This window comes from Halichoerus grypus, chromosome 2 (assembly GCF_964656455.1).
Source record: "Halichoerus grypus chromosome 2, mHalGry1.hap1.1, whole genome shotgun sequence".
In the NCBI taxonomy this organism is placed as follows: domain Eukaryota; kingdom Metazoa; phylum Chordata; class Mammalia; order Carnivora; family Phocidae; genus Halichoerus; species Halichoerus grypus.
In genome coordinates, this window is record NC_135713.1 from 94,007,359 (window position 1) to 94,021,855 (window position 14,497).

The 14,497-nt window shown below is 34.9% G+C and overlaps 1 protein-coding gene across 6 annotated transcripts in view; it reads left to right on the forward strand.

The window, feature by feature from the left end:
- Positions 1-14,497, forward strand: part of AP3B1 (adaptor related protein complex 3 subunit beta 1) — a 257,305-nt gene that overhangs the window by 30,507 nt on the left and 212,301 nt on the right. For all 6 annotated transcript variants that reach the window (XR_013445739.1, XR_013445738.1, XM_078067161.1 and 3 more), the window contains exon 2: positions 2,314-2,389. Coding sequence is in view for 4 of the 6 variants with exons in the window: in XM_078067161.1 (XP_077923287.1) it covers positions 2,314-2,389 (76 nt within the window). In the remaining 2 variants the exon portion in view is untranslated. The remainder of the gene's footprint in view (positions 1-2,313; positions 2,390-14,497) is intronic.

Consider the following 14,497-nt stretch of genomic DNA (forward strand, 5'->3'; position numbering starts at 1 on the left):
ACTTTTGAAAAAGGTCTGATGATGAGTTCTTGTATTTTGCAATATGGATAGGCTGAAAATTTTCCAAATCTTCAAGTTCTAGTTCTTTTTTGCTTAACAGTCCTTCAACTTATATTTCTTTCTCACTTTTATCGTAAGAAACAAGGAGAAACCAGGCTGTGCCTTTAATACTTTGCTTAGAAATCTTGTCAGCTGTATATCCAAGTTCATCACTTTTAACTTCCACTTTCCGTACAACACTAGGAGACAAGTTCTTGCCACTTTATAACAAGGATTGCCTTTCCTCCAGTTTCTAATAACATGCTCTTCATTTCCATCAGAGATCTCATCATAATCGCCTTTAACATCCATATTCCTACTAACGCTATCTTCAAGGCAGTGTAGGTTCTTTTTTTTTTTTTTCTTTTTTAAATATGCACCTCCAAACTGTTCCAGCCTCTATCCATTACTTACTTCCAAAGCCACTTTCACATTTTTAGGTGTTATAGCAGCATTCTATTTCTGGGTACCAAAATCTATTGGTTTGTTATGGCTGCCATAACAAAATACCACAGACTGTGGTTTAAACAACAGAGATTTATTTCTCACAGTTTCTCACAGTTCTTCCAGGAGACTGGAATTCCCAGTTTGGTTACTCTTGAGGCCTCACAGCTTGGCTTACATTTGATTGTCTCCTTGCTGTGTCCTCACATGGCCTTTTCTTTGTGGGTGTGCACCAATGATGTCTGTCTCTCTTCTTAGGACACCAGTTTTACTGGATTAGAGCTCTACCCTTATGACCTTATTTAACCTTACTGATCTCTTTAAAGGCCCTAGTAAAGTCACCTTGGGGGTTGAGGAAACACAGTTCAATCCATAGCAATGTTTTTGTCCCTTTTTTAATTGAATTTTTTTGTTAACTGTTGAATTTTGAAGTTTGAAATATATTCTGGGTATTAGTCCTTTATCATATATATGCAGTATGGTTACAGATATTTTCTGCCAGTCTCTATTTTTTTTTCCTCTTAATGAGGAGGAAGAGTTTTAAATTTTGATGAGATCCAGTTTATCAGCATTCCCTTTTATGGACTGTACTTTAGTTGTCAAGTCTGAGAACTCTTTGCCTAGCTGTATAACTGTTTTAAAAATACGTTCTTCCATGTTGAAGGAAAAATGATTAGAGATTGCAAATTACACATTTTCTTTTGCTGGGGGAATTTGTGAGTATGCTGGGAGAAGGTTCACTTAGAATAGGGGCAGATCAGTTGTGAGCAAAATAATTTGTTGGGAGGGGGCACCTGGGTGCCTCAGTCGGTTAAGCGTCTGCCTTCGCCTCTGCCCAGCATTTGGCTCCTTGCTCAGTGGGGAGTCTGCTTCTCTCTCTCTCTCTCTCCCTGTTCCTGCTGCTCCCCCTACTTGTGCTCTCTCTCTCTTTCTGTCTGTCAAATAAATAAATAAAATCTTAAAAAAAAATTTGTTGGGGGATAGTTCTTACGTTTTTCTTTTTTTCAGTTCTTCTCTGTAAGGCATTGATAGTTTTTGTTCTGCACTCTCTTTTAAGGATGTTTATATAACAATTAACTTTGGAAAATAGCAAATGTCTATTTTATCTTACACGGTAGCATCGTCATCTGCTTGGTCAATCCAAATTGGAAACACCGGGTATCCTTACTGAGTGCCCCAATCTCATTCTTCACAGTCACTGCATCCCACTGATTTCAACTTTTAGGTAGCTCTTGTGTCTTTCCTGCGTTTGCATCCTTATTACTAACTGCTCTGGTTCATCACCTTATCTTCTCATTTAAGTGTTAAAATTGCCTTTACATAATTGTTTGATTAGGGAGTATCACTGGGGGTTTCCCTTCATGTTTATGTTCTTTTTTTTTGGGGGGGGTAGGCGGAGGAGAGGTAGGGATTAAAAAGGGATGGTGTGAGTGACAGTCTTTCTTTAATGAGTGTTCTTTCTTGAGAAAAGAAAATTCTTACTTTCTGGCTTATGAAAATATTTTAGTGGTGATTCAAGGATTTTTCTTTTTTTTTTTTTTCATGATTATGCAGAGGAGATTTTGAGATAAGAGAATCTTTATTCCTATGTTCACATAGATATTTTGCCCAGAAGTGAGGTACAATTTTATAGTTTTGTATGATTGATGGGCTTCATTACAACGTAGCACTTCAATATTTGTAGAGTAGATGAAAAATATATATTTAATTACATGTAAGAATGCAGTTTTCTAATATTGTTCATCATTATTTCTAATTTTTAAGGAATATTTTAATAGCTATATAATGTAAAAAATCGAAATATGGAATTTTTTTCTTTTTTTTATATAGGAATGAAGATCTAAAGCAAATGTTGGAGAGCAACAAAGATTCTGCTAAGTTGGATGCTATGAAACGGATTGTTGGGGTAGGTAAAATAGATCATTTCAATTTTGGAAAAGGGACATGTAGTGATTATATTAAATATGTGTTAAATAATATATTAAGTACCAAATCAAACATCTCATTTTCCCTTTATATAAATATTTCCTGTCTAAAATGTTTTGGAAGAAGTTTGGAGTGTCACAGTTCAAATACTTGAGTTTTGTTTTTGTTTTTGTTTTCAGAACTTGAGTTTTAATTCCGTCTTTTCTGTGTTCTAATTTCCCTATCTCTAATATCAAGATATTTCTCCTCTGAGATAGAAAGAACTAATCATTTTGAAGACAAAATAGGATTATATACAATAATATTTTGACTTCTTACATGGAGGGATTGTAGATTAGCTGAAGGATTTTCTTGTGTCATTTAATGGCTTAAAAATTGTGAGCATTCTTCTGTGTTTCAAATTCCCTTGCTACCAATACCAATGCTTTATTCAATTTAGTATCATAGAAGTTCTTTTTTTTTTTTTTAATTTTATTTATTTGAGAGAGAGAGCGCACAAGCAGGGGTGGGGGCAGAGGGAGAGGGAGACGCAGACTCCCCACTGAGCAGGGAGCCCGACATGGGGCTTGATCCCAGGACCCTGAGATCAGGGCCCAAGCCGAAGGCAGATGCTTAACTGATTGAGCCACTCAGATGCCCTGTATCATAGAAGTTCTAATGAATATTAGTAAATGCAAGAACATTCACCAGTTTTCAGTTGTAATGTAAAATTCAAACAATTGACTGAAAGTTATTAGGGTCATTTGTCAGAGAGCTAAAAATATAATGCAATTCCTAATTTTATATGAAATTTTTAATAAAATATTTTCGCAGTTTGTATTGTATGCACTCGAGGGTTTTTTTTGCATTCTTTTTTTTTTTTACATTCACAGTGAAAACACTGTTTAACTCAGTGACTGTCTAATGCTAAAGAGTTTTGATTTTTTCTCACTGGAATTAAATTCACAAAACCTGTCTTTCTCATTGCTACTGTGCTGTTCATCACCACCATTGCTGATTTTATCTGTCACATATTTTTATATAATGTCAAAATGTAATATATTTGTATAATTGCACAAATAAACTCTTATAATAAGGTGACAACACAACTGAAACAATACTGTTTTCCAGCAGGAAATGCCACCATATGAGAGTTTGAAATATCCTTTCTTTTCTTGGTATATTAAATTCAAATCCCATTTATGAAAGATGATTATAGGTATCAATATGTTCATTTAAGGGTGACTTGTTATGAAAATCAGATTTATAAAAGTTAAGGACTAACTGTATCTGTAGAACACCTGCAGGTTATTTGATTCTTACATTCCCGTTTATGTCATTTGGTAATGTAGGGGACATGTTCAAGATTCTTTATAAATTTTTCAGTTGTTAATGTTAAGCTGTATAAATAATTACATTTATGGACAGGTAGTTCTTGCTTTGCATGGCTTTGATAACACACAGATTTCAGTTAACACAGTTTAGTTAAATAACACCAATCCCACAACAACATGGTTCAAATTTCAGTTACCAGGGCATGTTAACATAGTAATTGCATAATGTACAAACTTCACCAGTAACTCTTGAATTCACAGCTCACTCTATAGATAACAAATATGCATCATGATCATTGACCAGTCATGTCACTTCTTTCAAAGTCTTTTATTGATTTGTCACTGTGTACATTACTTGGTGTATGTACAGACAGCAAAACATGTAGTTGTGTTCCCTCCTTGCTTCCCAGTGAGAAACCCACTTGACATTTTACAAAAATCGATAATGAAAGAGAGATTTGGTCAACAAAGATGAAAATGCAGCAAAGAAATAAAAAGTGATAACATTTGGGACACCTGGGTGGCACAGTCAGTTCAGCATCTACCTTCAACTCAGGTCATGATCCCAGGGTCCTGGGATCAAGTCCCTCATGGGGCTCCTTGCTCAGCGGAGAGCCTGCTTCTCCCTCTGCCTGCTGGTCCCCCTGCTTGTGCTCTCTCTCTGACAAATAAATAAAATCTTTTAAAAAAAATGGTAACATTGGAAATGAAAATCAGGTACAATGTAAATGGAGTTATAAAGAAATAGCCAACTGTGGGAATGGTGACACGGCCATTTTTTGAGAGACTCTAATTATGTAGCTGGAAGAATGTAGTAAAGGTGAGCTTTTCAACATAAATAAGGGAAATGGTTGTGATGAAAAGGATGAAGATATGCCCTCAGGATCTATCCATTTTGTCACAAATGGCAGGATTCCTTCTTTCTCATGGTTGAATAATATTCCATTATATCTATATATCTGTATCACCTTTATCCATTTATCTGTGGACAGATTCTTGGGTTGTTTCCGTATCTTGGCTACTGTGAATAATGCTGCAATGAACATGGGAGCATAGATATCTCTTTGAGATAGTGATTTTATTTCCTTTGGATATATACTGAGAAATGGGATTGCTGAATCATATGATAGTTCTATTTTTAATTTTTTTGAGCAGCCTCCATACTGTTTTCCATGGTGGCTGTACCAATTTACATTGCCACCAACAGTAGAAAGGATTCTCTTTTCTCTACATCCTTGCCATCACTTGTTATCTCTTGTCTTCTTGGTGATAGTTATTCTAAGGGGCTTGAAGTAATACTTCATTATAAATGTACACAATGTAATATGTCAATTAGATCTCAATAAGTCTGAAAAAAGTTATTCATTATACAGTGATGTAAATATATATGTAAATTTTCAAATAATACTGAGGCATAAAAAGTAAAAGTTTCATCTTCTAGTTAAATTTTAGAACCAAATTCTCAAGTTCTGTTAAAAATTGTTTTTGAACTTTGATTAGGATAATATGGAATTAATATATTCCCTTCTTTCTTCCCTCTTTCCCTGTCTTTCAGTAGCATTATGTTTATATTTTGTAGTTTTTATCATAGAGATCTTGTGCATTCCTTGTTAGATTCATTTCTATGTATTTTTAAATCTTGATGGCCATTATGAATGGTCCCCTTCATTATATTTTTAACATTAATTATTAATGGTATATAGGAAGACAAATGACTTTTCTGTGTTCTGTATTTGGCCGCCTCAGTGAACTCTCTTCTTATCTCTAACAGTTTTTTAGTTTCCTATGCTTGGATTTTCTGGATAGATAATTGCGTCGGGAAATTATGAGAGATTTATATTTTATTTTAAAATATTTTTAACTCATTTTTTTATATGTAGAAAAAGCCTACTGGGCTCTATGTTGGAATTGCATTAACTCTATAATAGATCAATTTTGGGAGAATTAACATTTTAACAGTATTTTGCCTTATGACCCATGATCATGATTCTATTTCTTCACTTGTTTAGGTCATCTTTAATTTCTCTCAATAGTGTATTATATTATAGTTTTTAGTGTTAAATTTTAAGTTGTATTATTTTGTTAATACTTTATCTAAATACTTTGTGTTTTTGAATGCTATTTATTGAATGATATATTTTAATTTTCAGTGAGCAATTGTTTGCTAATTCCCCCTTTTATTAAGTAACTAATAGTTACTTTACTTGAAATTTTTTCAGTGAGCTGTTAGAGCAATCATTTGTTCACCTTTACTTTTGTCCAGTTTTTAATTTGATTTCTTTTTTTTTAAGATTTTTTATTTATTTGACAGAGAGAGACACAGTGAGAGAGGGAACACAAGCAGGGGGAGTGGGAGAGGGAGAAGCAGGCTTCCCGCTGAGCAGGGAGCCAGATGCGGGGCTCGATCCCAGGACCCTGGGATCATGACCTGAGCCGAAGGCAGACGCTTAACGACTGAGCCACCCAGGCGCCCCTAATTTGATTTCTAAATAGTACCATATTTCTATGTGGAAGCTTTTAAAATCATTTAGAAATTTTTCTGTTCATGTGTGTGTGTGTGTATCATTTCAAAACATCTTTTGGCTAAAAGTAGCTTCCTGGAGGTCAGTCAGTCAGAATTTTATATTGGCTTCAAAGTTTCTTGTATTTTCTTAATGTAAATTTTAAATTTAAATTTCTCTTTATAATTTATATTTCATGAGCCCTGAAAATGGGTTTTTATCACTTTATACAATTGCAGAGTAGTTTTCAGGTCTTTTCATCATTTAAAGATTTCTGAATTTAATCTGCCAAAATTTTAAATGTTGGGTATTTTACTACATTATTTTCTAAAATATATCGAAGTGCTGGCAATGCATATCTAACTGTCTTTCATAGTTGGTAATCCTGTGATTCAGTAGAGAATCTTTTCAGCAACATCTAAAATTGAGAAACCATAATGATAGTTACAGTTTATTTTATTATCTTTCTTTGGTGATATCTGAGACTTAGAATCATGTTTCCAATGTTTCATATATTAAGTAAAGTCTCATCTGTGCCAGAGCATCCTTAGGGGAGAAAAGCTGCCTACTTCAAAATCCTATGGTCACTTATTACACAGCAGGACTCAAGTTGAAGCACTTAAACATTATTTTTCTTAATATTTCTGAAAAATATGTGTCTAATGTTTATGGCACATGTCCCATGTTTTATCTTGGCTTGGTGAAATGTGGTGGACTAAGGAGAATTTGAAATGTATTGTTTCATATAGTGAATTAGTAATAAGCTTTTTAGCTAAAATACTGTTGAGTTGACTATCTGGAGTCCTTGAAGGAATGGAATATCGAAATCTTCGGTGTATTGAATCTTTGATGTATTTTCTTTTAGCAAGTGTTAGATGTTGAAGGTCTTCCTCAGATTAATTTACTTGGCTTTCTAGTTACGGGATAATGAGCAAATCTCATGATGAGATTCTTAAAATTCCTAGAGTTTTGTTATCTTATTTCATAGTCATACATATTCCAAGGTATTTGGTTGGATATTATTGACCCTAAGAAAATTAAAAGTAGTTTCAAAGTTCCAGATGTTTTTGTAAATATTTTTTAAAAGATCTTAAGCCAAATACAAGTGGTACATTATTATTGTTGGAAAAATGAGAAAGCCCATTTAAGAAGAAGAAACTAATAATGTGTAATTTTTACTGTCTCCAGTTAATGTATAATAAACATTCTGGTTTAAAGCTTTCTGGGCATTGCTAATTCCTCTCTTCCTTCCTTCAACAAAAATGTTTCAGTTGTGGGTATACTTTAAAGGATTCACCTTGTGGCTGATCCTGGCATCTTTTTGTTGTTTTTGGGTTGGAAATTGCTTAAAGGGCCAAGATTTTTCTGCCATGTTAATAGTCATCAGGACCAGTTCCATAAGCAGGCCTGAGTTTTTAGTAGTGATACAACACCTTAGTGAGTTTTCTCTCAGTTTTGCTCCACTATTACTTTCTGGGATATAAATCAAGGATCAATTCTTTTTCTCTTTCTTCATTTATTCTTGGTTGCTGATTTTTAAGAGTTGCATTTGGGTCTGAAACTGCAAGATCTGTCTTTCTTGCTTCTCCTTTCCCTTCCCTTCCCCCTTCCCTCTTCCTTTCCCCCTTTCCTTCTCCCTTTCCCCTTCCCCCTTCCTTCTTTCCTTTTAAATTAGCCAGTATTTATAAATTGAAAGTTTTGAACTTTTAAAAATAAACCATCTTTTTTTTTTTTTTTAAAAGATTTTATTTATTTGAGAGAGAGAGAATGAGAGAGAGAGCACATGGGGGGGGGTCAGAGGGAGAAGCAGACTCCCTGCCGAGCAGGAAGCCCGATGCGGGACTCGATCCAGGGACTCCAGGATCATGACCTGAGCCGAAGGCAGTCGCTTAACCAACTGAGCCACCCAGGCGCCCCCCAAAAAATAAACCATCTTTACTACTGTGAAAAATGAAGACAATTAAAATTTAGAAAAGCACAATTTCTCCTCTTTTTCTTCCTGACTTTAAAAATTAATGTGGATTTTTGGATCTAGATTATTATTATTTATAGAAGAACATGAACAACATACGGAAGTCAATCATTGTAATACACCACATTAATAGAATGAAGGGGCACAAAACCACATGATCATCTCAATTGATAGAGAAACAGAATTTGACAAAATTTAATAATCTTTCATGATAAAACACTCAACAGACTAGGACTAGAAAGAAACTGACCCAACATAATGCTAAAGGCCATATATGAAAAACCCACAGCTGGCATTATAGTCAGTGGTGAAAGACTGAAAGCTTTTTTTCTTCAATAAGGAAAAAGACAAGGATGCTTGCTTTTGTCTCGTCTGTTCAATATAGTGTTGGAAGTTTTAGCCAGAGCAGTTAGGCAAGAAAATGAAGTAAAAGGCATCCAGATTGCAAAGGGAGAACTAAAATTATCTTTGTTCACAGACAACATGATTTCATATTTAGAAAACTAAATATTTTACTAAAAATTTTTAAAATAAACGAATTCAGCCAAGTTGCAGCATAAAAAAATTAACACATAACAATTAGACAATTAGTTGCATCTATACACTAGCAATGAACAGTCCAAGAAGGAAATTAAGAAAATAGTGCCATTTATAGTATAAAGCTTCAAAAAGAATTACATACCTAGGAATAAACTTACCAAGGGGCCAGAAGACTCATTCCTTGAAAACTGTGAAACATTGCTGAAAGAAATTAGAAAAGACACAAATAAATGGAAAGACATCCTCTATTCATGGATTGGAAGACTTGGTATTGTTAAGATGTCAGTATCAAAGTGAGTATGTATTCAGTGTAATTCCCATCAAATTCCCAGTGATGTTATTTGCAAAAACAGAAGAATCTATCCTAAGATTCATATGAATCCTGAATAGCCAAAACATTCTTGAAGAAGTTAAAAGTTTCACACTTCCTGATTTGAAAACTTAATTCAAAGCTATGAGTAATCAAAACAGTGTGGTAGTGTCATAAAGACAGACATATGTACCTGATAGAGCATGCAGAAATAAACCCTTCCATATATGATCAAATGATTTTTGACAAGGGTGAGAGACCATTCAATGGTGAAAGGATATTCCTCAACAAACGGTGTTGGGAATCTGGATATCCACCTGCAAGAAAATGAATTTAGACCTCTGCCTCATAATATAAATCTATATATCTATATATATAAAAAACAAGGCAAAATGAATTAAAGACTTAAATATAAGAGCTAACACTATAAAACTTACGGAGGAAAACATAGGGCAAAAACTTGATGACATTAGATTTGTCAAAGGTTTCAAGAAAAAGCAACAAAAGAAAAGGATAATTTGGGCTGTATCAAAATTAAAATCTTTGTGCATCATATGCAGCAGTTGATGAGGCAACCCACAGAATGGGAAAAAATATTTTGAAATCTATAAAAAACCATTCTCCCATCATAGAGGAATTAATATCCAGTATATGTAAAGAACTCATACAACTCAACATCTAAAAAAACAACCCAATTGAAAATGGATAAAGGACTTGACTGGACATTTCTTTTGTCTTATACTTCGGTAGTAAGTAATATTAGGACCATTTATGATTAGATGGTAAGTTATGCTAGGGAAGGGGGTCTCCTATATCCACTTACTATCCAGGTAGAAACTAACTGGTAGCTTTTTTCCAAAGTATCTCACATGAACTACATCATGTAGAAATATGTTGAAATTTCTGTCATATCTGAAATAATCTGGTATCTTTTTTTTTTTTAATCATATCTGACATAAAAAATGTCCTGGATTGACTCAATAGCAAAATGAATGTAACAGAAGAAAGAACCGGAAGTTGAAGACAGATCATTAGAAATTAATTTGCAGAACAGATAAAAACAAAAAGAAATGAATACAGCCTCAGGGTTTTGTTGGATAATACCAAAAGATCTAACAAATATGTTCAAAAGAAGAGAAAGAGATTGGGGCAATAAAAATACTTGAAGAAATAATGGTTGGAAACTACCCAAATTAATGAATGACATAAATTTGTGATGAAATGTTCAGAATACCCCAGTCAGGATAAACTCAAAGAAAACCATGCCTAAACACAAAGCAATTAAACTGTGGAAAGTCAAAAATAAAGAAATAATCTTGAAAGTACTTGGGGAAAAAAATGATACATTACATACAAGGACCAGTGATTTGAATAACTCCATATTTCTCGTCAGAAACCATGCAGCCAGAAGACAATAGAACACCTTTATTTTATTGATTGATTGAGAGGGAGGGAAAGAGAGAGAGAAAGAGAGCAGGGGAGGGGCAAAGGGAGAGGGGGAGAGAGAATTGTAAGCACACTTCAGTGATCTCACAACCCTGAGATCATGATCTGAAGAGTCGGATGCTCATCTGACTGAGCCACCTAGGCACCCCTGGAACATCTTCAAAGTACTGAAAGAAAATAGAGGTAACACCTGAACAACAGAGGTTTGAATTGCATGGGTCCACTTATACATGTTATTTTTATAGTATAGTATTGTAAATGTATTTTCCCTTTATGATTATTTTTCTTATGGTTTTAATATTTTTTTTCTAGCTTTATTGTAAGAATACAGTATATAACACATACAACATGTAAAATATATGTTAATCAACTGTTTAGCTTATCAATAGGGCTTCCAGTCAACAGTAGGCTATTAGTAGTTAATTTGGGGGGAGGAGTCAGAAATTATATGTGGATATTCAAATCTGTGGGTTGGTGCCCACAACCCCTGCATTGTTCAAGGGTCTACTGTATTTGGTAAGCATAAAGGACTAATTTTATTCTTTGTAGGTTATACTGAGAGGTTTTAAATGGATATAGATATAGTATATATTATAGCTGTAATATAAAGGCTAGCAGGAAGGTGGGATTAAAAGGGCCCATATGGTTGTAAGGGTTCTACATTTTATTTGACCTGGTTCAGTATTAGCACTAAGTAGACTGTGAAAGGTTTGCTGTATCTTGATTTGCCTATCTATCTAATAATCCCTCTAGAGGAAGAACCACTAAAAGTTAAACAAAAATATACAGCCAAAAAATCAATATAAAAATTAAAATAATATTTAAATGCTCCCAAATAATGGGAATGACAGTGGTCAGACAAACAAAACACAGACAGTAAACAGAAAACAGGTAATAAAACTGTAGACCTGAATCTAACCACATCAATAATTGTATTAAATTTGAGTGATCTAAAGTCAACAACTAAAAGATATTGTCAGATTAGATGAAAATATCAAGATGCAACTATATATTCTCTAGGAGAAACCCACTTTTATTTATTTTTTTAAGATTATTTGAGAGAGGGAGAAAGAGAGCGATAGAGAGCACTAGTTGGGGGAAGGGGTAGAGAGAGAGAGAGAGAGAAGCAGATTCCCTGCTGATCAGGGAGCCCGATGTGGTCCTTGATCTCAGGACCCTGGGATCATGATCTGAGCCGAAGGTAATTGCTTAACTGACTAAGCCACCCAGGTGCCCCAAGGAGAAACCCACTTTTATTATAAAGACTTATATAGATAGATTAAAAATATAAGGATGGGAAATATATACTAGGAAAACACTAAACAAAGGGCAGCTCCCACCCCTAGCACTTTCCATTTCTCATACAGTCCTTTTTTTTTTCCCACAGTACTCTCTTTTACCATCTCACATATTCTATTTATTTATTTATTGTCCCTCACCCCCATTAGAAGGTAAGCTCTAATGGGCAGGGATTATGTACTGTTCACAGTTGTATCATCAAGGCCTGCAATAGTCCCTGGCATGTAGTGCTCTCTCAGCAAATATTTGTTAAATGAATTTGACTATAGGCTTTTTTCTTCTGTCATCTGTTAACATTTTTTTGAATAGTGTTCTGTAGAACAGTTGGGGAATACTTAGAATAGGATATAATAGGACAGGATCTCTGACTTCAGGTAGTCATTGAATAACTGAAACAATGGGCTCTAGAGAACATTTGATCCCTCTCTCCTTATTTTACAGATGAGGGAATTGAGGGAGGTGAAAAAATCATACAAAGATGTTTTACCTGCAGTAAAACAGGTTTACAAAATACTCAAGTCAGAGTGCCTGGGTGGCTCATTCAATTAAGCGTCTGCCTTCGGCTCAGGTTGTCATCCTGGAGTCCCAGGATCCCTGCTTCAGGCTCCCTGCTCTTGGGTGGGGGGGAGTCTGCTTTTCCCTCTGCCTCTACCCCTCTCCCCACTTGTGCTCTCTCTCTCAAATAAACAAAATCTTTTAAAAAAACCAAAATATTCAAATCATAATATGACAGGTAAGGAAATAGAATATAAAAGACTAGCTTGTCTTAGAGTATTTTTAAACTATCCTGTAGAAGCGTCTTATTGAGAAATTGCTAACTGGGATTATAATGCTCAACGTTATAAAATGTTGTAAAACATTTGTCATAAATTTATAAAACTAATAGTTTCCATAATTTTTAGGTAGCTTCCTAGATAGAGTGTATAATTCATAAAGAATCCCTTTCCAGAAAATTATAGTTTAAACTTTATTTTGTAGCTATCAAAGTCTTGACTATTAATAGACATGAAGATATATTCTGGGAATGAGAGTAAAGGAAATGGGGATATAGGTAGACATAAAACTAAAGTAAATAGAAATAAAACATAGCACATAGAAAATTCCAAATGAAAAGTGTGGATTAAAAAATACTAGAGGAAATTAGAATTGGATGACATGATAGGCCAGGTATTAGGAGATGACTCTAGGAAGGGAGAGTGATTAGAATTTGGGAGGAACGTGAAAAGTAAAAAGAATTGGGGCGCCTGGGTGGCTCAGTCGTTAAGCGTCTGCCTTCGGCTCAGGTCAGGATCCCAGGGCCCTGGAATTGGGCTCCCTGCTCCGCGGGAAGCCTGCTTCTCCCTCTCCCACTCTCCCTGCTTGGGTTCCCTCTCTCACTGTGTTTCTGTCTGTCAAATAAATAAATAAAATCTTTAAAAAAAAAAAAAAAAGTAAAAAGAATTGAGTTGGGGGTGTGATATGAGTACAGGTATGGAGGAGCCAGAGAATGTTCTGGTAGTGGTAGGTCAGTTTATTTTGATAATAGCATTTGTGTAGAACAATAATGATTGATGCACTTAAAAGGGATCTTGCAAACTGACGGCATTTAATATTAAGTGAAATGGTTTGGATTCTTTTTTTTTTTTTTTAAAGATTTTTATTTATTTGAGAGAGAGAGCATGAGCAGGGGGAGGGGTAGAGGGAGAGTGAGAAGCAGACTCCCCGCTGAGCAGGGAGCCCGATGCGGGACTCGATCCTGGGACCTTGAGATCATGACCTGGGCCGAAGGCAGACGCTTAACCGACTGAGCCACCCAGGTGCCCAGTAGTTTGGGTTCCTAGGCAGTCAGGGTTGAAATTGTCAGTGATGTACATTATGGACAGGAGCAGGAGACTGTTGGAAAAGGTCCTTTATGAGGTGATAGTGACCTAGTTCAGTATAGTAACAGTGAGAAAGGATTAATGTGATTGTACAGAGAAATCACAACGGGACCTAGTTATTTTGTAGATTTGAGAAGAAAGATAGTTCTGTGGTTTCTGGTATCTGGGAAAATTGGTGGAAATAGGAAGTTCTAGCATGAGTGCCATTTTATCATGAGAAATAAGTTTGGTTTTAGACAGCAAGTTTGAGATGAGAGAGACATCTAATGATGTCCAATTATAGAAGTGGAACTGGGGCTTAGAGTTTGGGGAATTGATCCCCATAGTGGTGAGAGTTAAGTCCTGAAGGTGAATGAAATGTTAGAGGAGTTTCAGAGATTGTAGAATAGTGTAGCCTGAAAAGATGGTGGTGCACAGAACTTTAGTGGGCAGAGAAGAGGACTTGGTGAAGGGAACTTTGAAAAGTAGTGATTGGAGAAGTAGGGGAACCCTTGAAAAGAAAGCCAGGGGAGAAATAGCTTGTTCAAAATAACATTTATTCCACCCCCCCACCTCCATTGCAAATGCAGTATAATTTTAATATAAGAACCTGGGAAATAAAGGACAGTATAAATATTTAAAAAGTATTTATACCCTCATTAGCCAGAGAAAACTACTGTAGATATTTTATTATATGTCTTAAATTACTATATATTTCTTCTTTAATGTGTCTGTGTATTTGTATATTTATATTGATATACAAGTCATTGGTTCTTTGATGCAGATAGTTGAGATAAGTAATAACTCAAAAAGGCTTGTTAATTCCATAGCTTATTTGTTGATTCTATTTTCTAAACATTTAATGTATG